Source organism: Odocoileus virginianus, chromosome 20, assembly GCF_023699985.2.
Source record: "Odocoileus virginianus isolate 20LAN1187 ecotype Illinois chromosome 20, Ovbor_1.2, whole genome shotgun sequence".
In the NCBI taxonomy this organism is placed as follows: domain Eukaryota; kingdom Metazoa; phylum Chordata; class Mammalia; order Artiodactyla; family Cervidae; genus Odocoileus; species Odocoileus virginianus.
The window spans coordinates 45,486,754-45,513,056 of NC_069693.1; the positions used below are offsets into that span (position 1 = coordinate 45,486,754).

At 57.1% G+C, this 26,303-nt stretch overlaps 1 protein-coding gene across 4 annotated transcripts; it reads right to left on the reverse strand.

The window, feature by feature from the left end:
- Positions 1 to 10,430: 10,430 nt before the first annotated feature.
- On the reverse strand, positions 10,431 to 22,522 carry CPNE7 (copine 7). 4 transcript variants are annotated; one of them, XM_020885286.2, is made up of 15 exons: positions 22,157 to 22,522; positions 20,051 to 20,233; positions 18,671 to 18,745; positions 18,410 to 18,484; positions 17,950 to 18,033; positions 17,422 to 17,511; positions 17,091 to 17,189; positions 16,744 to 16,830; positions 16,310 to 16,369; positions 15,596 to 15,729; positions 15,181 to 15,235; positions 14,724 to 14,775; positions 14,525 to 14,658; positions 11,481 to 11,576; positions 10,431 to 10,980 (listed from the first exon to the last, which is right to left on the reverse strand). In XM_020885286.2, exons 1-15 carry the CDS (start codon positions 22,328 to 22,330, stop codon positions 10,870 to 10,872), a joined length of 1,509 nt encoding a protein of 502 aa, XP_020740945.1. In that variant the 5' UTR covers positions 22,331 to 22,522; the 3' UTR covers positions 10,431 to 10,869. The 4 variants fall into 4 exon arrangements, with proteins under 4 accessions (XP_020740945.1, XP_020740941.1, XP_020740943.1 ...); XM_020885282.2 differs by having other exon boundaries at positions 11,481 to 11,717; positions 22,157 to 22,517; XM_020885284.2 differs by lacking the exon at positions 16,744 to 16,830 and having other exon boundaries at positions 11,481 to 11,717.
- Positions 22,523 to 26,303: the final 3,781 nt, after the last annotated feature.

Consider the following 26,303-nt stretch of genomic DNA (forward strand, 5'->3'; position numbering starts at 1 on the left):
CGGCTGGCAGGACTGAAAGGACCACCCACTGATCAGTGATGCAGGCAGGGCCAGGCTTCGGCCCTCCCGTGGTCACCGCAGGAGGGTCAGCTCAGGAAAAATGAGGTTGAAATTCGGCCTCCAGGACCTTTAAATGAAAACTGCTGGACTGAATCCTAAGTCCACGCACCACTCTGACCTTGGAGGACGGGTTTCAACCAGCGATAACTGTTGCGAAAGGGAAAGAAGCCCATGTTGCCGTCCCTGTGTCTGTGCCGAGAGACGGGGGTGGGGGTGAGCCAGGTTTGGCCGTTAGGGGAGCAGGAATCTACAGGAATCTACAAAAAGTAGGAAGGCCCTCCAGTGCTGGCCGTGGGAGCTGGAAAAGGGCAGGTGAACAGGATATGAGAAGCAGGTGTTGGCTCCCAGCCCATCCTCTCCAAGTGGGAAAAATGCTTGTTCACTCTGCTCTCAAACAATAACGCACAGAAACACCGCAGCTCAGCAGAGCTCTAGCAAATAAGCAAACGTTAATTCACACAGAGCAGAAACCAAGCAATTCTGACCCTTATACCAGTAAAAGTCAGGGTCTCTCCTCTACCTTTCACTTAAAGCATTAGACGATCCATGCGTTATGTTAGGTGTGTGATTGAAATATGTCATTCGTAAGTTATCACGTTAAAGAAAAAGCAGGAAGGGGGGCTTGGTCCTGGCTCTAGCTTTTCCAAGTGAAGTCCTGTCTCCGAGGAGGCTGGAACAAGTCTCAATTCCTCTAGCTGCCCTGAGTTCTCAGGCGCTGTAAGAGGGTCTGGCCATCCTGGGGTGGGTTTAAGCTGTTAGAACAGTGTTGGTATGTGGCCCAGACTTTACAGGCTTGAGGCTTGTGGGAAGAGGGGCTCAGGTGAGGCTGGTGGGGGTCTGGTCACTGAAGGAGACCTGGGGACGGGAGATCAGTGAGTCCACCCTGGTCACTCTTACTGAGCAGCACTCTCCCTGAGTGCCCAAGAACCCAAGGCCCAGACCTCAGGCTCCAGGAGAGGGTGCCCCCGGCCATCTGGTCAGCTGGGTGCTTTCCTGTGGTGTCAGCGGGCTGTCCCCAGGGTGGCAGTCAGTGGCATGGAGGGCAGGCTAATAGCAGCAGTTCCACTTCAGGCTGGGGAGCTGGGGTGCACACCTCGGGGGTGACGAAGGAGGATGATGCCTTAAGCACCTGGCCTGGGACGCTGAGCCCGCTTCTCAGTGTGTGAGAGGGCCGCAGTCCACCCAGACGGCCCTGACGTGCTCTCCCCACCGATTCTAACTCTTCATTCTCCCAGCCTCAGATAGATGTCGCCGCTTCCAGGAAGTCTTCCTTGCCTTCACCATTCGTGTGGGTTCAACACTTTCCTCTGACCCCACTGACCCCAAAGTACCCTCAAACTCCTTGATGAGCACCTGCTACTTTGGCCTGACCACTCACTGGTGAGCCCCCCAAAGGCAAGGCAATATTGGTCATGCTCAGAGCTGTATTTCCAAGCTGGCACGAAGTGTACACCCTAGAAATGTTCCTGGATGGGTTGATAACAGCTCTGGTTACCACTTCTCCATGCGGGAGATTATTTGTGAGAAATTTGATGCTGTTTTTTATCCACCAAATGTCCACACTTGAGGAAAGGGTGCAGATGAATCCAGGGTGTTCCGTCCGTGAGGAGCGCCGAGCTGCGTGGGAGACGCTGGCTGGATACGGCTTAGCAGGGGCAGCTCACGGCTCACTGCCCTGCTTAGACCACGTGAGGAGGGTCAGCACGTGGAGGCAGCAGCCCATCCAAGCTGCCTCATGTTCCACAAACCCCATGCAGAGCATCATCTTGTATAATGGAAACAAAGTCAGAAAGCCCTCCTGGAAGGAAGCAAAGGGCAGGAGAGAAAAATACTGATGTAGCAGGCTGGCACACCCCAGGGGAGGATCAAAGACCGCTGGCGACCTAGGAAAACATGTCTGTAATAGTGCGCACGGCACACCAAGTCTTGTAAGTCATTTTCTAAAAATGAGCAATTCAACAGAAAAATGGGCAAAGGGCATGAACAAAGAGATGACAAAAAAAAAAAAAGTGCTGAACCTCACACAGAATGAGAAAAAGGGAACTTAAACTACAGTAAGATTCTTGTACAAATATTACTGGCAAACTCCAAAAGTTAGTGCTCATTTAAAGGCTTGTACAATTCCACGGGGCCTGCCTGGACCGCCTGAGCCAGATAATGCATATGCATGGGTTCTAGAAGTAACCCCCACCCAGCCCTTGTGTTCAGCCTTCACCATCCCACCCCAACCTGGGGCGGGCAACCTCATTCTACGCACACACTTTCTCTTCTTGTGTCTCCTCAGACAGGTACACATGTGTGTAAGCACGTGTGTGTGTATGTGTGTGCGCACACCCTCACGCACCCTGCTGTCTGTCAGGATGGTGGGAGATGGGTGTTTGCAGCACAGGTAGCAAGTCTGGAGCCCCGGGTGGGGACCCCCTCATCAGCCCTCAAGAGGAGTGAAAGCATTTCTAAGAGAGCTGTTAACTGCCAGGTCAACTCCCAGTACTACACTTCAGGTCAAAGGTTACTGCATTTGAGAAACCCCAGCAGGGTCCCAGGTGTGTGTGGGAGCAGGGAAGCCATACACTATGTGAGGGGAGCTGGCCAAGATCTATGCAAGTTCCCCTGCCCTGCAAACAGGCAGGAGTGGTAGGAAAATGTTCCTCGGTTGTCTGCTGGGGTTTCTCAAATGCTGTAAAGGTGTCCCAGGCAGTGTCCACACTACCTCAGCCTCTATCAAGGCACCTCAGAGGGTAGGAGTGAGGCTGCAGGGAGCCCTCGGGGATGGGCAGGTTACAGGAATCAGCCAGGAGGGTAGAAGCCCCGCCAGCTGGCCCTGAGACCTTCTTGGCCTTTTTCCCAGTCGGCAGCCACTTCCTCAGGCAATGGAAGGGTCCCTGGCCGGCCCACCTCTTGCCACCCACTGCCGTACCCTTCTGGGCATGCCCGCTCACCACCCACCTCCAGCCGGGACCTGGCCCTGCCCTGAAGGTAAGTGGAACCCCCCTCCCGGCAGCCCAGTGAGAGTAAATCTGGGGTTCTTTGGGTCTCACTTTGTGCACAAGTCCCAGAAGAGAGGGGGTGGGGGCAAACACACAGAAACCTGACCTCAGAGGCAGGGTCCGTGCGACAGCCCCTGCTCAAGAGTAGGGGCAGTGAAAAGGCCTGAGTCACTCGTCCTGGAAAACGGGTGGTTATAGTTCCCAAAACTGACATCAACTTGAGATTCCATGGCTTTCATGTGGTTCACTGGGCCTTTTACAATTTAATAAAATTTAGTTTATTAATGTTATAAACTTTCAATCTCAGTTTCTTACACATTCAACCTATAAAGTTTAATATTCTGTTTCTCCATCACTTTTAAAGAGTTTTTGATTCACATCTGATTCCATTTATAGACCTAGACAAGCTCCTAAAAACATTTTTAATTGTATAATATTAATACATTCAATCCACTGAAGCTGGAGCCCCAAGAGCTCTCTGAGCCAGTCCAATATTGTGTGTACACAGTAAGATTTCAACTTCAAATCACATGTTGAATTCAACTTCTCAATCACATGTTTGACATTGCTTTTCCAAGGCTGACCTCTCAGACATCCACAATCCCTCATCCCAAGCTCCTGGAAATGAGTGTTTAGCAATTCAGAGTATATTGATTTTAGGAGGTGGTATCCATTTCCACAGATGCTGTGATGCCCAGCGGCAGCCAGCAACGGAGAACACACAATGACTGTTTCTGCCTCAAGATATTAGAATATTCACTCCAAGTGAGATAAAAATTATTATAAATTTTCTCTATCTGAAAAAAAGAAAAACATCCCATTTGTAACAGTGTCAAAAACAATAAAGTCCAGGAATAAATTTAATCAAGAAGATGAAAGCTCTGTAAATTGAAAACTGTGAGGCACTGATGAAAGAAACTGAAGACACAAATAAATGGAAAGTATCCCACGTTCACAGATCAGAAGATTTAATATATAAATAAACACAAAAAAGCCATTGTGAGATATCACTTCACACCTGCCAGAAAAGGCAAGGAAAAAAAAAGTGTCGGCAAGGATGTGTAGAAAAAGAAATTTCACGCATTGTTGGTGGGAATGTACATTGGTACAGCTGCTATGAAAACAGTATGGAGGTTCCTCAAGAAATTAAAAACAGAACTACTATGTGATCCAGCAACTCCACTCCTGGGTGTTCATCCAAAGGAAATGAAAACACCCTCAAAGGGACATGTGAACCCGTGTGTTCACAGCAGCACTATTCACAACAGCCAAGCCATGGATGCGACCTGAGTGTCCATCAATGGGTGATGGGTAAAACGATTCTCCCTCACTGGTCCCTGTTCTCTGTGTATCACACAAAAACAGGAACATCATTCAGTGATTAAAAAAAAAAAAAAAAAGAAGGAAATCCTGCCATTTCTAGATCATGGATGAACCTCGAGGGCATCACGCTCAGTAAAATAAGCCACAAAGAGAAACATTCTGTTCTCACTGTAGGCGCTCAGTTATCTGTGGAATCTAAAAAGCCCAGCTCCTAAAGACAGACAATACAACTGTGGCAAGCAGGGGCTGGGGGAGTTGATCAAATGATTTCCACAGATCTGGAAATCAGATTTCCAGTTGTGAGCCCTGGGCTTGAATGTACAGCCTGGCGACTGCAGCTCACAATACTGTGTGTGAAGTTGAAAGTTACTCAGGAAGGAGATGTGAAATTTCATTCCACACAGAGAAAAGGCAACTCTGTGAGGTGATGCCAGTGCTAGCTATCCCTGATGTGGGAGTCACCCCGCGGTGGGCAAGTGTATCAGTTCACCATGTCACACTCCTTTAGCTGAGTTACCTGTCACCTGCATCTCAGAAAACTTCTAGAAGAAACTGTGGGGGTCCCAGGCCTTGCCCTCTGCAGGGACCGGGAGGCCTGTGAGCGCCTGTGTTTGGGGCGCCCCCTAGTGGAAGCCAGCATCCGGCCGTTTCGCCCTTTGTTCTGCGTTTGGGTCTGGGAGTGTGGATCCAGCTCTTGAGGGACCCCCGGCCCTGGCCTCCAAGAGTTGGCTGCCCTCCAGGACCAGTAGGGCTGGGAGGAGGAGTCTGTCATGACTAGTCCACATCAGAGCTCTCCACCCCTGGTGTGAGAAAACAGTTTATCACAACAAACCACGGGAGACTTCCCAGGTGGTCCAGTGTTTGAGAGTTCACCCCTCCCAGTGCAGGGTACGCAGGTTCGGTCCCTGGTGGAACTAAGATCTCATATGCAGACCCACAAGAGCCGATGTGCCACAACTACTGGGTGTGTACGCTCTGGAGCCCCAGGGCCACAACAAAGACAAAGAAAAAAAAAGCATGGTTATGAAATTCTTCTATTTAAACAATAAAGTATTCTAGAAAAATTTAAAAAAATTAAGCAAAAAGCAGATGTCCCTTGACACCTCTGATGCACCAAGTCCCAGAAAACCTCTGGGTCCCCAGCACCCCCAGCCCTTCGGAGTGGAGATGTGGGGGCAGCTCCCATGGTTCCCCAGCTCGCAATGCTGTCAAAACCTTGACTCCCTGTCCACTGATGCCAAACAGAAATATGGAGACACAGTCTGGAGGAAGTAGAGAAGAGTAGCTTTATTATCTGTGCCAGGCAAAATGGAAACAGAGCAGGCTGGTACCTCAAGAACTGTGCCCCCTTTTCTCAGGAATAGGGAGAGGTTTTTTATTCCTCTTGAAGATCTCATGTTTTTTATTCTCTTGCAAAGTATCAAAACAACCACAGCTGGCATCAGGTAGCAGTCAGGTCTGGTGTCCATGAAGTTATCAGCCCAGACCTTCTTTCTGAAATGCAGGATGCTACAAAGAGGGCATATGGGGAGAAGAGTGCTAGGTCCAGAGCATAATCTATATGGCTGCTGCTGCTAAGTCTCTTCAGCTGTGTCCGACTCTGTGCGACCCTGTAGACGGCAGCCCAGCAGGCTCCTCTGTTCACGGGATTCCCCAGGTAAGAAGACTGGAGTGGGTTGCCATTTCCTTCTCCAAATCTACATGGAGTCAGAGAGTAATGAGCTTTGTGAAGGACAAGTCCAGCGACAGGTGTTTGTTAGTACTAACAGCTAAATTGCTTACCTCTTGCAGGTCTGTTAGGCTGGTATGTGCCAAAGGCTGTTCACTCCTGTTTTTGTTGTAACTGTGGCTGCGCTTGTCCCATCCCTGGCCCTCTCCTCTTCCTCTGAGGACACCAGTCCTTGGATGTGGGACCCATCCTGTGACCTCATTTGACCTTGGTCACACCTGCAAAAACTTATTTACAAGTAAGGCCCCCATCCACAGGCCAGGTTGAGGCACTGAACGTGTCTTTTCTGGAGACACATGATCCCTGAGGATGGGGGAAATGGTTGCTGGCCTTCCCCCAGGAGCTGGGGCCTGCTGCAGGGGCACCTGGGACATGTGGATTTTCCCTTCCCTTCCCTGATGTGGGGAATGGACACATTACTCCAGCACAAGCGTGAAACAGCACTGTTCAAAGGCCTTCCCCTCCCCTGGATGATGACTGACCCCATCCCTGACCCCCAACCTGCTTCCTCCTGCCTTCCCTTGGCCACTCAGCGGGGGCCCTCAGCGCCAGCCAGCACCAGGCCTGGCAGCAACAGGGGGTGCCTGCTCTGATGACCCTTCCCCACTGTCAGTCATAAGCCTCGGGGAAGTTCACCCTTCAGGAACCCAAGGCCACACAGAGAGGGAAGCTGGTGAGAACCCGTGGCTCTGAGTTCAGAGCTCAAATCTGCGTCCATCAGCTCTCCCAGAGTGAAGAACTGGGGTCCTGAGATCCCATACCTGAAAAACCCACTAACCGGGCTGGTGTTATGACACCACAGTCCTGCACCGCCTGGGACTGACAGCTGGTGGCTTAGACCCCAGTCACAAGAGGCAGGAGCCACCGTGTCCCTGCTCTGTGGCTGATGGCCAGGGTGGGATGGGAGGCGGGCTCCTCGCTGGGACCACCTGAACCTTTGACTGGCCGGCTGCCCCTCCAGTTGGAGCCCGGGGCCTCCAGGAGTCTCCACGGAGCCTCAGGCTTGAGGGCCCTGGAAGTTAAATCCCCAGAGGGCAGCAGCCTAGGGAGCCACACCCTCGGCCAGTAACCAGGACCAGGTCCTCTCACCCTGGGCTCGGCGGCTGTTGCAGGTCTGGGTCGGGGAGAGTCTGTGCTGGGCAGGGGTCCCGGGTGCCCTCACTCGGGGGCAGACACCGAAGCAGGGGAAGAGGGGCTCTTGCCCACGGCCCTGTGCCTAGCGTCTGACAGCCCTGCTGCCCACACCAGTCACAGCACTTAGTCTCCTGCTCAGCTTCATCTCCGCAGCAGAGGAAAGAGCAGGCTGGAGCTTCAGGGTTCTGCTCCCTTGGCCCACCGCTGACTCTGAGGACACGGGGGTGGGGGCCTGGGCCCGGAGTCCTCCCCGGCACAAGGCGAGGCCGACAGCCACAACTAGGGATGCTTGGAACAAGGAAAGGACACCCTGCTCCCTCAGGAAATGGATATTTATTTACCAACAGGTGTTTTGTCTCAGGCCCAGTACACCCTCCCCCCATGCAGTCCTTACAAGAACGTGCAGAGCCAACTACCCCCAAAACGTGGTGGCTTAGCATACCAGCAAACACGGACGAACTCATTCCATTTCTAGAGGTCAGGAATACAGGAAAGGATTGCGATGGTCCCAGTGAGGTCTCTCCCGAAAGTCCAGGAAGGTGTCACGGGCTCTGGCGAGCCCCTATCCAGACAGCAAGGGACCAGGATGGTAGTGTGTGTGTCCATAACTGAGCCTCGGAGACATACAGCACCGAGGCCACCTGGATTCACAGGGAAGCACTATACACCCCACTTCTCCAGGGGAGGGTCAGTCAAGGATTTCAGGGTCACCCTGGTTCGATCCCTGGTTTGAGAAGATACCCTGGAGGAAGAAATGGCAACCCACTCCAGTATTTTTGCCTGGAGAATCCCACGGACAGAGTAGCTCAGCAGGTTACAGTCCATGGGGTCGCAGGGTTGGACATGACTGAGAGACTAACATGCTCGCTTTTCATGCCCCCAAGTGAAGCAGGGGGGTCACGTGCAGGCTGAGGAGAGTGGGACCAGGTATCCAACCTGACTCTGGACCAGTGCTTAAGTCATTGACCACCACAGATTTATACGAATCCCAAGCCCACCCTGCAAGAAGGAGCTGCTCCAAGAAGTGTGTTGGAGCAACCTCTGAAGACGGTCAGGCCCAGGTGCCTCCCACAGCAGCCTCAGTCCATGGCACAACTTCAGGTCAACTTGCTCTGAACCCCACAGACCCCACGTTCAACTGTTGTGAGCAAGAGTGAGGCTGCAACCCAGGACGGGTGGTGCCAAAGAGCTAGGGGCTGGCATCTCGTCTGCAGGTCTCCATGCCAGCTGCCAGGATTTCTGACTGCCCTGTCTGGGTCTTCCCTCCCTAGGAGCCCATCTGGATACCAGAACTCGATGGAGGGTCTTGCACTGAAAGGTGAAAATCCAGAAATTGCACGGGGCTGGTGGGTCTTGTGTCTGCCACTGCCAGCTGTGTGACTCTGGCCAAGTCACTCAACTGTTCTGAGCCTTGCTTTCCTTGTCTGTGAACTGGGAATATTTGCCATCCTCGTGGGCCAGACTCTGTGGGTGGCAAGAGACAGAAGCCCCGTCTCTGACCCCAGTTGGCCTGAGCGGAAAGGGAGGAGCTAAGTCTCCGTGCCCCAGCACCACTGCTCTGTCCACCTCCTCTGTGCCAGCTTCCTTCCCAGGCAGGCCCTGCCCATGTGGCAGCAGTGGTCGCCAGCTGCTCCTGGTGCCCCTTCACCAGCTTAGCAGCAGAAAAGTCGCAGAACCCAGTCCCTTTGGCCAGCCAGGTGGAGTGCCCACCCGAAGCCAATCACCATGTCCAGAGAACAGCACGCTCATTGAGTGGCCAGGCCTGCATCATGTCCACCCTGGGACTCAGACAGTGGTCCAGGCCCATTAAATACATGGACTGGGAGATGGACCCCCCAGAGAGCAGGGCTGCTGTTACCAAGGAGGTGAGAGCGGTTGGTGCCTATCTGAACCACCCTGAGCCATAATCAATTTATTATTTTATTGCCTCTGGGCAGAGTTGGCTACCTTCTTGGGCTGGGCGCTGGCTGAAACACTCCTCGAGTCCTTACAGCTGAGTCGGCCGATGCCTTCCTGCCCCCACCCCCCCAGCGGCTCCCCCTCATCTGCACGTGCCCAGGCAAGCCACCCACAGGCCAGGTCCCATGGCTGCCTCCCGTGGTCCTCCTGCCCACACCTGCTCTGACCCTAGGAGGGCATGCCCTGAAAGCGGCCCTGCCCCCGATTCCACTCCTCTCCAGGGTGGAGGGGAGAGGCTGGGGCCTTGAACCTTGGCCCTTCCCGGCCCCACGTGCTCTGGAAGAGGCTAAGAGGCTACAGCCCATCGAGGCTGCAGCTCCCTGGGCCATCACTCCTGCCACTGCTGTGCATGGACTCCCCCATCCCCCAATTCTTCTTGGCTTCTGCCTCCCCAGGGATCTCAGCTGACCAGCTCCTGCTGGCTTTGCCCCTGAGCAGTGCCCAGGAACTGTCCGAGGCTTTCTGCTCCTGAAAGTGCAGCCCAGTCACACGAGACTCAGTGGCTGGGTTCTGCTGACACTGACCCTCCCTCCTCAGGGCCACGGTGTCCCCCAGCCTGCAATCCTGCTGCCTCCCAGATGTGAATGGGGGGGGGCTGCATCTCTGGTGTCCTCTCACCCCCGAAGAGACCAAAATCAGCCCTTCCAGAATTCAGCGGTAGCCAGGTTACCATGGCAATGCCCATTATCCCTGCTGAACAAGAGATGAATCAGGAGCTAAAAATAGGCCCCCAGAGTGGATGGATGGACAAATGGATAGAGGCAGGGGTGGGTGGGCCTGCATTCAGGGTCAGAACAGTCTGTTTTTCCCAGACAAGATAATTTAGGGGGAAATCTCAACTGGAAACCCATGCCCACAGAGCTGGGAGGTGCTGCAAGTGGTGTCCCCTCCCCTGACAGGAGCACACAACATGTAGCGCCCAGTAGGTCCTCATAAAGCTCAGGGCTTGGAGCCCTCTCCACCTGAGCCCGGCTGGTATAGACTTCAGGCAGGGAACAGGGGAGGCTCTTGGCTTGGGATGGCCATAGCACTGACTGGCCCTTTCCAGAGTGGAGCACTGCCCCCTGCACCCTTTAATTCCCAGGAGGGCCCTTGGTTCAGTCCAGGAAGGACCTGGGGAACCTGCCGAGGAGCTCCCTACTCTAATGTGAGGCTTCAGGGCACAGAAACACAACGCCCCACCCCTCCAGTGGGGTACAGTCCTCTGCTTGGGGGGAGCAATGAAGGGACAAAGCCGCTGCAAGGACAAGACACTTTATTCTGCCTAAGTTCCCTCCCCCACCCCCGCAGACCCCACAGACAGAGAGACAAGGGCAGATGCAGCTGGGACCAGGAGGAATCTGGCTGCAGGGACAGGTGTCTGGGGGACCAGAGTTTTCTCAGAGACAGGGCACTGCCTGCTCACTCTCCCCAGTGAAGATCAGAAGCAAAAGAGCTGTCCCCCAGCCCCCTCCCCACCCACCAGGCTGGGGTAGGGTTAGGTGTGCCCCTGGGACCTCTTCACCCTTCAGCCTGGGGGCTGGCCCACCAGGCAGCAGGGTCACAGGAGCTGAGGGTGGGCCTGGGCTGCAATATGGGAGGCCCCTGGGGAGTCGGGTGGAGGATGCTGGAGGCAGACGGTGGACACAATCCTGGCCACCCCATGGGTCCTCAGAGAGCAGAGCCCAAGCTGGCTTCTCAGGCGTGGGCACCGAGGTCTCTCGGAGGCAGCTCCTTGTGGCTGTAGTATTCCACCAGCTGCCTGGGCACCTCGGCCAGCACACTCTTGGCCAATGCCGCGGGGGACGCCTGGGTGTGGGGACAACGTGCCTCCAGCCAGCTTCCCGTCCCCTAGTCCCCCTTTCCCACCTACGCACACCCAGCCCCCTTCCTTAGAGCCCCCGGCTCCAGGCACCACAACCAGGAATTTACCAAGTGGGCAGGTAGGTGAGCCTGTGTTAAGGTTGAGACTGCGGTGGCTGGACAGTCCACCCCTGCTGACACTGCGGGGGCACAGATGGCCCTTTGGGTGGGTGTGGGCACGGGGCAGAGTGGCTGAGGCCCCTCAGATGCCCAGGTCCTCCCATGAAGCTGCGAGTGTGTGTCCATGTGACACACAGTTCCTACTGCATCACAGAGGCTTGAAAGCCAGAGAGGAGGTTGCCTGAGGGGCACCCTGCCCTCTGGGGTGTCCATGTGACACTTCTCATAGTGCAAAGGTTTCTAGGGGCTGAAACTGCTCGGGATGGGGCAGGGGCTCAGTGCCTGTCGCCCCCACAATGCTGCCGAAGGACCCGCCGGGCACTCACGCTCTTGAGCTCCCGAAAGGGCACGAACTGCACGATGTCGCGGAGGGCGGGTTCGCCGCGTGGGGAGCGCAGGACACCATCGTCACCGTCTAGCACCTGCATGTCGGTGAAGTCGGCGTTGCCCACCCCAACAATGATGATGGACATGGGCAGGTGGGAGGCGCGCACGATGGCCTCACGTGTGTCTGCCATGTCGGTCACCACGCCGTCCGTCAGGATCAGCAGAATGTAGTATTGCTGGGGCACAGGGGAGGAGGGGCCGCAGGGACCCTGCAGGGCCGCTGCATCTCCCCCAGTTGTACCCCAAGTCCACCAACCAGACCGCCTGGGGGTGACCACGGTTGCCAAGCTTTTCTAAAAATGTATTCGCAGAAGCGTACCACATGCACACAGGTGTACACACACACACATGGAATCACAGTGAGCTGTGACCACGTGCTCCCTCTAACCTGAAGGTGGATATGGCCACACCTTACAGGTGGGGACACTGAGGCTAGGGGAGCTGGGGTTGACCCAGGTCTGAGGCCAGAGGAGAAGGGATCATCAGCCCTGGGTGGGGAGGGGCTCCCACACCCCAAAGAGACACTGAAATTTCAAACAGCACACTCTGGCCCAGCCTGGCCCGGTGCCCAGTGTGTCTGCACATGACAGACTGGGGCTTGTTTCAAATAAAGGTCCGTTTTCAGTGTGAAAAAAACGAAACCACTCAGCAATCATTACTAAAAACCTGGTCGAGAGAAAACACAGAAGAGCTGCAAAAATCACCCTGGAGGTCCAGTGCTGGAAGGCCGGCCAGACTATCCACTAGCCCGCCCAGCTCTAGCCAAGTGGGCACCCTCTCCCAGGGACCCCCTCTGAGCCCCCAGACCAGGGGGACTGCTAGTCTCCTGTCCAGGGCTGGTGGATTCCCACAGTGCCTGGCCCAGCCCTGAGCCCCACACACCCTCCTCCCACCCCCAGAGGGGGGCAGCACCCATTGAGACCTCACAGCCCTGCATCTGCCAGCAGTGCAAACAGCACACCATCACCGCCTGCAATGGAAGCATCACTTGAACCCGGGGACCACTGCAGTCGGGGCCCCAGGAGGCATCAGCCAGAAGGGACAGGGCTTCTCCACGGGACAGGAAGTCGGGTGAGGGCAAAGTTCAAGAGGAGGCTCAGGGAAGGGGGTTCCAGATGCCACCCAGCCTCCACCCACATCCACCTCATGCAGCTAAGATGAAGGGTCTGAGCCCCAGCAAGGACAGAGGCAGACCTGAGGCCCCCAGAGTTTAACCCCTCTCAGAGGAATCAGATGGGACATGAAGGCCACCACAAGGGCGTGGTCAGTAGACTCCAGCAGGGGACCCTACTGTATGCACACGCCTAACCAGGGGGTGGCAAGAGGACCCTGTAGGAGAAGGGAGGGGTCCCCAGCAGGATGGCCACACTGTCAGGTCCAGCCCCTTATTTTAACCCTGTGCCTCCTGGAAAATCCACCATGGTGTGGACGAGACGGCTGGACACTTAATACTCGGGAACTGACGCTGTCTTTAGATGTGATAATGGGACCCTACTGTACCTCTTTCAGAGGTTTATACTGACATTTACAGATGAAATTTTGTGTCTAAAACTTGCTTCAAAACAATACAAGAACATGAAAGCTGAATGTAATCCTTAACTCCAGGCTGGATTCTACACCAGAAATAATATTGTGATAAAATTATTATTTTTTTGGCAATTAATGCAATTGGAGCATATTTTATAGACTAAAGTATTGGATCTAAATTAAGCCACCTGAAATTGATACTTGTGCAGTGACTGTAGAAGAGAACGCCTGGATCTGAGGAAAGAAGGGGTGGGAGGTGACACTGTGACCCTGCCTTTGGGGGCTGTGTGTCTGGGAGAACCACCCCCACTTAGGGCGCGGGACCAGGGACCACCAGGGACTGGGCGATGGCAAGTCCCAAGGATGGAGCAAGGCTGAGAGCAACAGCCCAGTCCCACCACAGGGAACTTCCCTGGTGGTGTAGTGGACTTTCACTGCAGGTTCAATCCCTGGTCAGGGAACTAAGATCCCACATACTGAGGGACACAGCCAAAAAAAGGGAAAAAAACAGATCAGGAGACCAGAACACAGGAAGGACAGGTCCTGGGACAGTGAGGAACAAGGACACATGGGGACGGATGGATGCTGGGGTGAGACAAGAGGAGGGGGTCGCCTTCGATGTGAGACTGCAAAGCGGTACTGCACGGGATCTTGTGAGCAGATCAACACCAAGAACTTGGGGGGGGGGGCGGAGTTCAGGAGGCCAGCAGCCTGCTTTCAAGCAATTCAGAGAGAAGACAGGACCAGTGTGTAGATGGGGGCAGGGGAGGAAGAGAAGTAGGAGGAGGCAACAGGGCAAGAAGTCGCTGACCAGTGAGTCCAGGGAAAGGATGGGCCAAAGGTGTTGCGTTATTCTTCCATGAAGTTGACTTTTTTTTTTCCCCAGAATAAAAGGTTAAAAGAAGGCAACAGAGTCGTCGTGCCTCAGGCAGGTCTACAGAACCCTAATATAGGAGGCAGCCTTTAGCGTCTCACCACTTGTGCGAATTAAGAACAGAGGGATTTCCCCGGCAGTCCAGTGAACCAGGACTGGGCACTTTCACTTCCCCGGGCCTGGGTTCAATCCCTGGTCGGGGAACTAAATTCCCACAAGCTAACACAGTGCAGCCAAAAAAAAAAAAAAGAAAAGAAAGACCATGCAAACAAAATAACAGTAGATGTACAACAACCACAGACAGCAGATCAGCCTCCAGGGCGAGAATCTCCTGGGCAGAGAGCAGCGCTCAACTCACTAGCTCTGGGGCCCTCGAGGCGTGTCCACGGCCGTCCTCACTCGATTCAGACACCCGGGGCTCCGGCTTCCGGCCCCTCTTCCCGCCCTCGGCCTCCCCCGCCCCACCTCCCGGCCCCGCCCACCGGCCCCGCCCACCGGCCCCGCCCGACCTGACCCTTCCCTCCTCCTCCCCAGCGGCCGGCAGCCCTTTCTCACACACCCGCCCTGGCATTAGGCACCTACAGAGGCCTCGTGCGTGCGCTCCTCGGCCGCAGCTGTGCGGGCCACCTTGGAGATGATGGGCGCCACGTTGGTGGGGCCGTAGAGCTGGACCCTGGGCAGGCAGTTCTGGTAGGCCTCCACCACACCCTGGATCCCTGTGGGGGGAGGAGTGTGAGCACGGCCCCAGCGCACCCCCACCCTGGGCCATTCACGCTCCTACCTTCACACTCATCGTCCTCGGGGTTGAAATTGATGGCAAAGTCATGGGACACCTGGGCAGAAGGGACTGGTCAGCGGGTCCACCTCCTAGCACCCCACACCCCAACTACTGAGAGAGGTAGGTTTGGAGCCCCCGGGGCCACCATGTGACATATCCTTCGTGGAAGGGGGTCACTGGGGACAGAGGGCAGAAGGCCAGCCCTGGATCCAGCGGGACCCGGAGCTTCTGAGATGTATTAGCCAATAATTCCCCAACCCCCAAACTTTCTGCTTAAGCCAGTCAGACACAGTTTCTAAGTGGAAAATTCCAGGCAAATGTCCCCCTTCTCCTCACAGGGTCACAGGGCTGATGAGAACACTAGTGTCGGGAGGTCAAAGACAGGTCCCCACCCCCTGCCCCACTGCCCGTCACATGGCCCTGCTTCCCCTGGGGTCCTGGGACCCGGCCTTTCTCCTACCTCGTACTTGGGAGGGATCCGGGCTCCAAAGCCCAAAGCAGAGAGCCTCTTGTCGCTGGAAGAGAGGCCACCTCATCACCCAGGGCCCCCCCGACCTCACTGAGGGAACGGGGGCTTTGGGGAGACACCAACAGAGCCAGGAAACCAGGTGCCCCGAACCACATGGGGGAAACTAAGGCCCAGAGCTGTGAGGAGGTCATCAGGCTCGCAGGCAGGCAGGGGCAGTGCTGACTGGATGCAGGGACCTTGGCCCCATCACTCCCTAGGCCTCGAGAGCCCTGCCCCTCCATGGCCTCAGTTTACTGCTCTGTGTCTGCGAGAAGGACTCGGATCCCCATGGGGGGCGGCCCCATCTCCCTCTCAGGCCCTGGGGCGCTGACCTATGATCCCTGCAGAGCCCAGGAGGCCGGCGCACCTGTCATAGTCCTGGCAGATCTCTCCCACAGCCACCAGGGCCTGTAGGTACTCATTGGGCTGGAAGGGGTTGATGTAGTGCAGGGAGCAGCTGTTCCTGGGGTCCCCGTTGGAGGCCGTGAAGTCAATGGCCACCTGCAGAGGCCACGGCATCATGAGCCTGAAGCCTTCCTTCCTGGCCTGGGTGGCAGCTGCACCCCATCTGACAGCTAAGGACATCGAGGCCTGGGGAAGCCGCTTGCCCAGGGATGTGAGAAAACCCTGGGGATGTAAGCCCAAGGGTCGGACGCTGTGCTGGCCAGATCACAAGAGAAGGGACAGGCCAACCTCAAAGCTCCTGGGTCACCAGGAGCAGCCAGCACCTCTGCTGCAACACCAGCCAGGGACCCCAAGGAGCCAGAGCAGTCACAGTGGACCCTCAGCACCTCCTCCTGCAGTCAAGGGTGGGGGGAGGGGCTGGGCAGGGCCTGGGAGGAGCAAGCTCTGAGATGGGGTCCCCGTGTGTCCTCCTGCCCAGTTACCACCCTCAGGCCTTTCTGGCTGTCACTTGAAGAAGCTCGGAGGGGTCACAAGGAAGGGGTCTGCAGGCCCTGCAGAAGGGCCTTTTCTGCACACATCCACCCCAGGTGTCAAAGGGGCTCTGAGTGGGGCCAGGCGCTGACCCCCCCATCCTCTGGGATGCAGCCCACAGGCGGTGTGGAGAGTGCAGACTCACCGTGAAGTGGATCTGGCAGCCGCCCATGACGTAGTCCAGGAACGAGTACACCCTGTAGAGCTTTCAGGGTCCCCACCCCAGGGAGACTGAGGCCGGGGCTTCACGGCAGGGCCTCTGGGGCTGCTGGGACCTGCCCTCCCCCAGGGCAGCTGGGGCAGGCAGGAGCCTAGCAGCCTCAGTCCCTGCCTCTCGGGCCCTCAGGCTGTCTGCATGTCCATCTCCACCCACCATTTATTCTCTTGTCTCCCCCAACCCACCTCCATGCACTGGGGGCACAAGAGCCCTTGAGTCCATCTGACAATGGGGGAGATCCAGGGAGTGGCCTGCCACTGCCGAACTTGCTATTCTGCAGAGCTCAGGTGGCAGCAGGACTGCCCCCCAACCTCATACTGTGGGTGGGCGGGGGAGGGTCTGCAGCCTGGGCTGAGGCTCACCTTCAGGTCTGCCAGGATGACCACCCCAGAATTCTTGTAATTGCGCTTCTTCTGCTTATACTTGGAGTTCACACAGTCCCACTGGGCCTGGGGGACAGGGACAGGCAGAGACCCCCATCCCAGAGTGCCAGCGCCCAACACCCCACCCTAAGGGGCCGGGGAGGCCTTGAAGCCCTGCCCATCGGCGTCAGTCTGTCCAACACAGGCCGGTGATCCCTACTCTGACCACCTAGTGGGCGTGGCTGTCATGCTCTGTCATTAGCCTCTCTAAAGCCATCACAAGCATTTTTGGGGAACTCAGCCCAGGGCCAGGGCCCCAGAGCATTCTGAGGGACAGGCCGGCTCACCTTGTCCTCTCCGAAGGCTTTCTGCATCTCCTCGAAGGTGGTGGAGAATTCTCCGATGAAGTCGTGCTTTCCGCGGGAGTCGTAATCCCAAACGAGGCCCTGGGGAGCCCGGGACTCAGCCCGCCTGCCCTTCTGGGGTCCCAGGCCTGGGCGTCTCCATGGCCCTGCAGGCAGGCCGCCCCCTCCCCACCGCTCCTCTCCAGTACCCCCGCCCACCCCGCACGTCTCAACTCCAAGGGGGCGTGGTCTGGCGGGGCTGGCCCCGCCCCAGCCGCCCGCCCCGCCCCTTCCCAGCCGCACTCCCATTCTCCAGGCGCAAAGCCCCACCCACCTTAAGAGGCCGCGACTCCTCACAGCTGCACAGGCTGTTCAGAGACACCTTGAAAGGCTGCCAGGTAGGGCTCAGGTCGTTCTTCACCACCTGTGGGCCGGGAGGGGCGGGCGGCTCAGGGGGCCCGGCCTCAGGCTCCAGGCAGGACCCTGCGAGCCCAGAGCTGCATCTCCGAACCTCGTTCCATCCAGAACCCCCTTTGTAGCTTCCTCCACATTCCGGGACCACCTGGACTCCTTTCCTTACATAGCCTTTTTTTTTTTTACTCAATTTATCTCAAAAGGAAACGCTTTCCCACTGCTGTCACTGGGATCTTGTTTCATGGGCAGGTAGTCACAACAAATGCAGATCCTTGACCCTAGGACACAAGGTCCACCCGCGCCTGGCTGCTCCCTGTTCAAAGGGGGATGGCGGTGTTGGGGATCAAGACCCCTACAGCCGCAGCGGGCAGGGAGGTGCCAGGAGGGTCAGGGGCAGCCTCCTCTGTGCTTTCACGCTACCCCCGGGTGCCTGGCGGGGACCCCGCACCTCCGTCCGGTACACCAGTTGCTCACTCTGATCATCATTGATCCGGTATAGCTCCAGGAAGGGGTCTGACTTGCTGAAGAGGTCCTGCCAGAGGAGCAAAGGATGAGCTTGGCAAGCGGGGTTGGGGGCCAGGCTCTGCCACTCTCCGGGTGTGAGGGCCCAGCCCTCCTTGAGAGCATCTCCACCCCCTACACCCACTCGAGCTTCCCTAGCTCCCCAGCACTTCCAGCCCAGAGCCTGTCTCCCACCAATTCCTCCACTGTCTGCCCTGGGACCCCCCAGAGCCCCTGAGCGTTGTCACAGGAAGCTGTGAGGATGAACTAAGGGCAGTGACACAACAGGACCCTGACGGCAGCACAGCCGCCCTGGCTCCGAGTGCGTTCCACTCTGCGGCCACCTGTCTCCTCGTGGACACCCCCTGACAGAAGGGAGAGCTGGGCTCCAGGGGAGCACCCCACACCTTGTCGTCCAGTTTCCTGGCCCTGAAGGAGAGCTCCACGTAGCCGTTGTTCCCGGAAATGTCCTCGGCTATCACCTGGGTGGAGGGGGAAAGAGGGTCCTGACCCCTGGAGGGTCTTCAGCTGGCCCACTTCAACCCTTCTCCGCCCTGCCGCCCAGTCTCCCAGTCTATGGGAGGTGCCTAGACACCGGGCAGCCTGGGCCTTGTCCCCCCACAGCCTCAGTGACGAAGGGGCGGGGCCGGTGGAAGGCGGGGCCTCACCGTGATGGTGGACTTGCCCGCGTTCCTGCCGAACTTCAGCAACAGTGCCCGGGTCACCTTCTTCTGGGCCACTATCTGGAAGTCAGAGGGTCAGGGAGGGTCCGCACCTTCTCTGAGGACTCTAACACTACCCGAGGTCTCCCAGTCTCCCTCCCAATGCCCCCAATCACCCTTGGTGGCCTGGCTCCCCAAACCCACCACCCAGGTGAGGAAGTGGAGATTCAGGCAGAGGTCGAGGACTTACTCAAGGGCCACCACTGGGATTTGAAGTCAGGGTCCAAACCTTTGGCCGGCCCTGCAGACCTGGTGGCACTGGGCCTTCCCATAATCCAGAGTTTACGTGTATATCCAGACATACATGTCCATACATGTGTCCATGGATCTGCACCCATAGGTGCACACGTGTTTGCACATGGATGTCAGTGCTTGTGTGTCCCTGCATGTGAGGGAAGTGGGAGGCCAGCACTGGGTGGACCCTGCTGAAATCTCAGTCCTCTTATCTGACAGAGGCTCAACCCCACCGTCTCTGCCCCAGGCAGCAATAGAGATTAGTCACATGGCCTTCATGCTGGGGAAAAGAAGTCGGACACAAATGGGAACATACTGTGTGATTCACGGACGCAATGTTCTAGAACAGACAAAACTATAGGGGGAGGGGGGCATGCTGGATGACAAAGATGTGCTATGTGATCTGGGTGGTGGTCAGGTGTGTACAACTGTCTAAGCCCATCAATCCCAACCCTAGAGGTCTACACATATTACTGTATGTAAATTATACCTCATTAAAAAGCCCTCAGAGTACTCATGAGAATCGAATGTGTGACACATGGAGTGTTCTGCCCAGAGCCTGCGCTGAGCAGTTTGGCTGGAGGCAAGACCTTTTGTTTCACTGACAATCATAGAGCTAATGGGAATGACTTCACTGGAGGATGCAGGGTCCCTTAGACCAGTCACTGCCATGGAGACAGGCAAGGGAAGGGCTCCCTTATGTCATGGAAGTGAAGAAGCAAGCTGCAGAGCAGTGTATGTCATTTGTGTTTTTAAAAGTGTATATATAGAGAAAAAACTATATGTCCCTTTGCTCTGATAAGACTACCTCTCTCCAGAAGGATGTAACGAACCTGGGGGCAGGGCAGGAGGGAGACACCCAGAGCATGCCTGTTATAATTTCTGAATTTAGATCCATATGACTATATTACCCAGTTCCAAATTACATTTTTTAAATTAACTAAAAGACAGTTTTTTAGAAGGAGCTAGGAGTCAGGCAGAACACCTGGTACACAGTTGGTGCATAATCTTGCTGTCCCCAGATCACCACTGCACCTGCTGAGGTGCCCATGCTGCCCTTTTCCTCTGAGAGCATGGGGACAGGGCACCCACCTGCCCCAAAGTGCATTCCATGCCCCCCAGGAAGTCATCCTCTTGGCAGCTCAGGCTGCTGGGCCCATGGGTGTCGTAGACCTCAAAGCGCAGCTTCTGCACCTCCTCGAAGTAGTAGTCAAGCGTGAAGACCTTGGAGAAGACCGGGTGCAGGCTGCTCCGGACCACCTCGGTTCTGCCCACCTGCAAGCGGCCCTGGGTGAGCAGAGCCCTGGAGGAGGGGGACAAGATTCTACCGGGGTGCTGCCCGGAGACCCCGTGCCTCTGCTGTAGCCTCCGGAGTCCCCTGTCTCACCCACCTGCCCTTGGGTGGTCCTGGAGGACTTGCATTCAGGTTGTGCTGTGGGAAGACCCATTTTCTGCTTCGAGGCTTCCGGTTGTCCCCTGGGGGGTCATTCCCCAGAACCCTGGGCACCTCCCTCCCTGAGATAAAGGCGCAGTTCTCTAGCCCCCACAGGCCACAGCTTCTCGTCTTGTGCCCCCACAGCCTCCTCCATCCCCACGCCACAGATGGGGAAGCAGGCTCAGAGAAGGGAAGGGGTGTCCAAGGGCACCCCAAGTCAGGGACAGAGCTGGATTAGAACCTGGCTGGGCAAACCTTAAAGCAGAGATATTTTTCCAGCACCCAGGTGGGTAGGCAGGGAGACTCCAGAGTCGGGGGTTGGGGGGGAGGGATTGCAGAGATAATCCCTTGGTTCAGCTCTCTCCTCCAACTTGGGCCCCAAACCATCAAAGTGCAATCTGGGCTGGGGAGGTAGGTTTCTGTGCCCTGCTCCACAGTCGCACAAACTCCCACACCCAAGATGAGGGTGTTTATGTGCTTTCTCAAAGGACATATGCCCCCACGGAGCGCTGAGGCCAAGCAATGAAGGCTAATGGGGGCTTGGGCCCCTCCAGCAGATCCTTTGCCCCCGAAGTCGATGACTGGAGGGTTTCTCAGGCCAGGAGGCTGGTGGTCCAGAGATGACAAAAAACAGCACAAGGTCATAGCCAGGGAGCAGTGCGGTCCAGGGAGCTGGCGCAGCGCATCTCTAGGACTATGCGACCCTCAGCGGCTGTACCTCAGATGTGCCCCTAACATCCTCCCTACCTCCGCCCGAGCTGTATGCGGCCATCGAGGCTAGGGGCGCGCGTGCGCGGAGAGACCCGTCGCAGGGGGAGCGCTGGAGGCTGGGGAGAACTCGGGTTCGAGTTCCGGCCCCCCAGCTCTCCGGGGGCTCAATGCCCGACTTCGCCTATTCGCCCCCGACTTCTTGCCCTTTCGAGGTGAGGCCACGCGTCTCACGTGAGATGGTGGCGGAAAAAGCGCTTCGTGGGGCGCAGAGCAGTCTGAGCAGTCCCGCGGCCCGCCCTCCGGGAGCGCAGATCTGGGGTGAAGAGCCCGCCCCCGCGCAGGCGCCCCGGCCGCTCCCGGGACCGGAGGGAAGCCCGCGTCGCCGAGAGACGGGACGCGCCCAGAGCCAGGTCCACGAGACTTGCGAATCGTCCGCTGCTGCCCCGACCCCGGCCGCACGCGCCGCGCTCGCCAGGCCACCCCGTGGCCGCTCGGTACCGGCTCGACTCTTCCCGAACTCGAAAGCCAGGCGCCAGCCTGGGAGCCCTCCGGGCGGGGCGTCCCGGTCTCGGAGATGGAGTCCTGGCTCCCGGAGCGCCCGGCTAGCCTCCTGTGGGACCCGCGGTGCGCTGTCTCCGCCCTTCGAATGCGGACCCGGCGGAGGACTGGTGCTCCCGGCTGCCCCGCGGGCCCGAGGTGGACCCGTGACCTCGGTCCAAGCCCTGTGTCCCCCACTCCCCTCTGCGCCCCCCAGGAGAGAGAGACCCTGCAGCACCCTCAAGCCTGGGCGTTTCACTTTGGCCCCGGAGCCCCCACCCGCACCCGGGGTCGCACCCTCCACTCCAGGGCTGCCTCCCTCTACCTGGAGCCCCTCTCGTGGCTCCGCCTCCAACCCAGCCCCTACACTTCAACCCCACAGCACCAGGGCACCCATCTCTAGACCAGGTAACCCCACCGTGACCCTGCTCTGCACCCCACTAGCCTCGCACATCCATCTCGGCTTCCGCGTCCGCAGCTCCAGGCCCCCACCCCACGCCTGCCCGCGCCCCTACCTGCACCCACTGGCCCTGCGATTGCAGCAGCAGCACCACGCTCGGGTCGGACTTGGTGAGCGGGTCGCGGTCCAGCAGGTGCCGGCAGCTCAGCCGCAGCTCCACCTTCGAGGCGCAGGGCGCCGGCACCACCCCGGGGGCCGCCGCCGCCCGGCGCTCCGAGCCCGCGCTCATGCTCCTGGCTCCCGCGCTCCGGGACCTGGTTGGGCCCACCGAGGGGCGGCTGTCCGCCAGTCGGCGCCGCGGCCGCGCGGGGAAATGATGGCCTGGCCAGGCGTGGCCGCGCTTCTCTCCCCGCACGCCAGCCTGGCGCGGGCACACGTGGCTCCCGCAGCAGCCACGGCACGGGAACTGCAGGAGGGGGTGTCAGAGAGTGTGGGACAGAGGAGGGGGCAGTGGAGGGGCGGGGCCTAGGCGGGGCCGGGCTGAGAGGGGGCACTGGAGCCTGGGGGGAGGAGTGGGCGCTGAGCGGTGGCCTTAGCCCGCCCTTCGTCCCCATCCCCCTCCGTCCCCATTCCCCTTCGAAGATACTGGCGTTTCGACGGGTTCAAATCCCCAGGGCGAGAGGTTTGAGGTCCAAAACGGGTGGACCAGAACCCCACGGGGCCCCCTGCTTGGAGACCTGCTCAGGACAGGAGGCTCTCTGCTGGCCTGAGCATGAGCCCCAGGTCCCTGCAGGCTGACCCCTGGGAAGCCAGGGCCCAGTAGAGGCCTAGTTTAGCACCAGATCCACACCTCCCCCCATCCCTCAGACCCCAACCCCAGGCCTTGCTGCATTTAATGAGGCATCACTTCAGTCAGCAAGCATGTGCTGGGCGCCCTCTGTGCCGGGCGCCTTGAGGCTGGGACTTGACGCAGGAACAACTGGTCTGCCTTCCCAGAGCCTGTTGTCCCGGAGCCAGTACAACCCCTGCTGTCCTGGGGGTGTCTACACTGAGGGTCAGGGTCTGGGGTCCTTCCACATCTGCCTGCTGCATTTGAATCAGAACAGGCCTGGGCTCCTTGGGAGGGGCCTCTGTTGTCCTGAGCTTCACCCCACCTTGGACCACCCTGTGCTTGAAGCGAAGCTGTGTGGAAGAGGAGGTGTTTGGTGGAGGCAGAAGCCACCTCTCAGTCCATTTTCTTTGCCAGTTTCTGCCTAAAAATAGGGCACAGACCTAGCCAAAAGCCATGGTGGGAGACAGGAAGAGGGTTTAAGGTGAAAAGGGACCCAAGGGCCAGGGAAACAGAAACCAGGTCTTGGGCACACTGGGCTGTTGTGAGCTTGGGCTGAGCCTTGGTCACCAGGACTCCAAAAGATCCTGGGGTCGGAAGCCCCACCAACAACAGGACAAAGATGCTGCCCAGGCGGAGGTGGAAAGTGGAAGGTTGCACCCCTGGCTCAGAGGAGGGTTTTCCACAGGTGCGATGCAGAGGACAGCATCCTTGGCAGTGGGATACAGGCTCACACCCCAGGGGTTCCTGCAAGGCAAAGACCTTGTGCCCAATTTGCAAGAAAGGGGAATTCTTTGCAGGCCAATCTGGTGCCTCTTTCTGCTGCCTCAAGCCTCCATGTCCCCCCTCCTAGAAGCTGGCCCAGGTCCAAACAGCTTCAGAAACCAGCCAGTGGGAGAGCTGGCTTCTCTCTGTAGACAGTTACCGGCCTGGAGCCACTCTGGGCCTTCCAACTCCTGTATCTTTCCTGGCCTGGCTTCCCAGAGTCCATGTTTGTTGCTCATCAGCTGTGCTCTTGGGCTCATGGGGGCTCACTGGCTTGCAGAGGCCCCAGTTCCACTTGCACCCTGGCCAAGGCTTCTGGCCTCTCTGTGTTTTATGTGATTAAGAATGCAAAACCCCAGAAGGGTGGAGGCTCAGATGGGCACCCAGCTCCATACTGGCATGCCCAGAGGCTCAGGGTCAGCCTTGGGAACTTCACTGCGACCTCTCCCCTGCCAGCCCCGAGGACAGCTCTTTCCAATGCATGTGTTCATGCTAACTGTGATGTGGTAGCAACTGACCCACTGCAGCCCCGTTTCACAGACGAGGAGGGGCTGCCCAGCCCACCAATAGAATAGAGCTTACACCCAGCCACAGTTCAACTCTTAACCATCACATACAGCACCACAGTAACTTCGTATTTACACCCCTGGGGGAGAGGGAAAAGAGAATTCAGTTTGGGGATTCAAGTCTCTGAGGTCCAGAGATTTTAGTGGACCCACTGGGGTCTCCGCTTCCCTGGTGGCTCAGTGCTAAAGAATCCACCTGCCAAGCAGGAGACATGGGTTCAATCCCTGAGTTGGGAAGATCCCCTGGAGAAGGAAATGGCAACCCACTCCAGTATTCTTGCCTGGAAAATCCCATGGACAGAAAAGCCTAGTGGTCTACAGTCCATGGGGTTGCAAAAAGAGTCGAAAATGACTTAGCAGTAAACAGCAACTGGGATCTCCACCACAGCCTCACAGCAGCAGGCTCCTCCCTGCCTTGCAGGGTGACCCTGGGCTCAGCTCCAGAGCTGACCTGGAGAGGAGGCTGGCAGGGCAGCTCCATGCAGCACTAGTGGAGAGATTCTCCAGAGCTCAAGAGAGGCTGCTGGGCTGCAGGATCCACCTGCCCTTCCTCGCCCAGCAGCCCACAAAGGCCTCAGGGACAGGGGAGGGCCCGGAAGGTGGGGGGGCGAGAGCTCAGGCTGCCAGACGCAGGAAGTGAGATCCCCACCTTCATATATTCTGTTGTTACTGCTGTACAGGAAATAATAACACATGTTCCTTGTTGAAAAGTTAAAAAATGTAGATAAGCAATTAAAAAAAAAAAAGGAAATTCTAGCACCCAGGCAGAAACACTGTTAACACTTTGATGTTTATCCCTCCAGCTTTTTTTCCACGCAAATCTGTTTGTATTAGTTCTTACAAGCTGCTTCCCACCCTTAGGGCCCTTCCTGCTTGTGGCTCCTCAGACTGCAGGCATGGGGATTCTCTGCCTCACCTGACAGCTGAGTTCCTGGGCCTAGCACTGTGCCCGGCACACAGTAGGTGCTCAGTAAATGTTCAAAGAGGTATTCAATAAATGTTCCTGTGTGGTTTTTTAGTAACTGCTTTTCTTTACATCATAACGCCGTCTTTCATGCCATCGACTGTGCTACCCCAAAACTTGTATGTTGAAATCCTGACCCCCAATGTGGTGGCATTAGGAGGTGGGTCATGGGAGGTGCTTAGGTCACATGTGTGGAGCCCCACTGCCTTTGTAACTGGGACCCTAGAGCACTCCCTCACCCCTCTGCCATGTGTGAACCAGACACCAAATCTGCTGGCACCTTGATTGATCTTGGAGTCAGCTTCCAGAGCTGTGAGAACTCAGTATCTGGTGTTTATAAGCCCCCTGCCCACCCCAGCCCCACCCACCCCCTGTCCCTAGTCTATGGTGTTTCTGTTCTGGCAGCCTGAAGGGACACTCTATCTCCATATGCTGAGGCCGACAGCAGGGGGCTGGGGCATTGCAACCCCTGGGGCAAGTCTGGAAGCCACTGAGTTGCAACTAGAGTTTTACTGGAGCATGGCCATCCTGTGTGTTCACGGATGGTCTGAAGCTGGCTTCACCCTGAAAGTGCAGAGGGATACTCTGTGGCCTGGAAAGCCTGAAATGCTCACCATCTGGTCCTTTAGGAAATGGCCTGCCGCATGCATCTCCCTACCCGTCCACCCTGGGTGCTCAGAGGGGGCATCTGAGGGGGCCAGCGGGGTAGAAGCGACCCTTCCTCATGTATTTAACTAACCCCATGCTGAAGCTGAAGCTCCAATACTTTGGCCACCTGATGCAAAGAGCTGACTCATTGGAAGACTCTGATGCTAGGAAAGATTGAGGGCAGCAGAAGGGGGCGACAGAGGACAAGATGGTTGGATAGCATCACCAAGTCAATGGACATGAGTTCGTGCAAACTCCAGGAGATAGTGAAGGACTGGGAAGCCTGGTGTGCTGCAGTCCAGGGGGTCGCAAAGAGTTGGACACGACTTAGCAACTGAACAATAACAATCTTTATCTCTTTAAATGCTTTCACATCACCAATTTTTGGAGCAACAATAAAGCATCCTTGTTTTAGACAACTTGCTTCTCAAGCCACAGAGCCCTGCTTGCACTGGCTCCCCACCACTGGCCAGCTCCTACTCACCCTTTG

Excerpts from the sequence above, each read along its gene's own strand:
- CPNE7 (XM_020885282.2), bottom strand. The coding sequence starts at position 22,330 with ATGAGCGCGGGCTCGGAGCGCCGGGCGGCGGCGGCCCCCGGGGTGGTG. Across the intron at positions 20,234-22,156 it reads CGCAGGGCCAGTGGGTGCAG|GTGGGCAGAACCGAGGTGGT; the intron begins GTAGGGGCGCGG and ends GGCCGCTTGCAG. Across the intron at positions 15,236-15,595 it reads ATCTGCCAGGACTATGACAG|CGACAAGAGGCTCTCTGCTT; the intron begins GTGCGCCGGCCT and ends CCTCTCTTCCAG.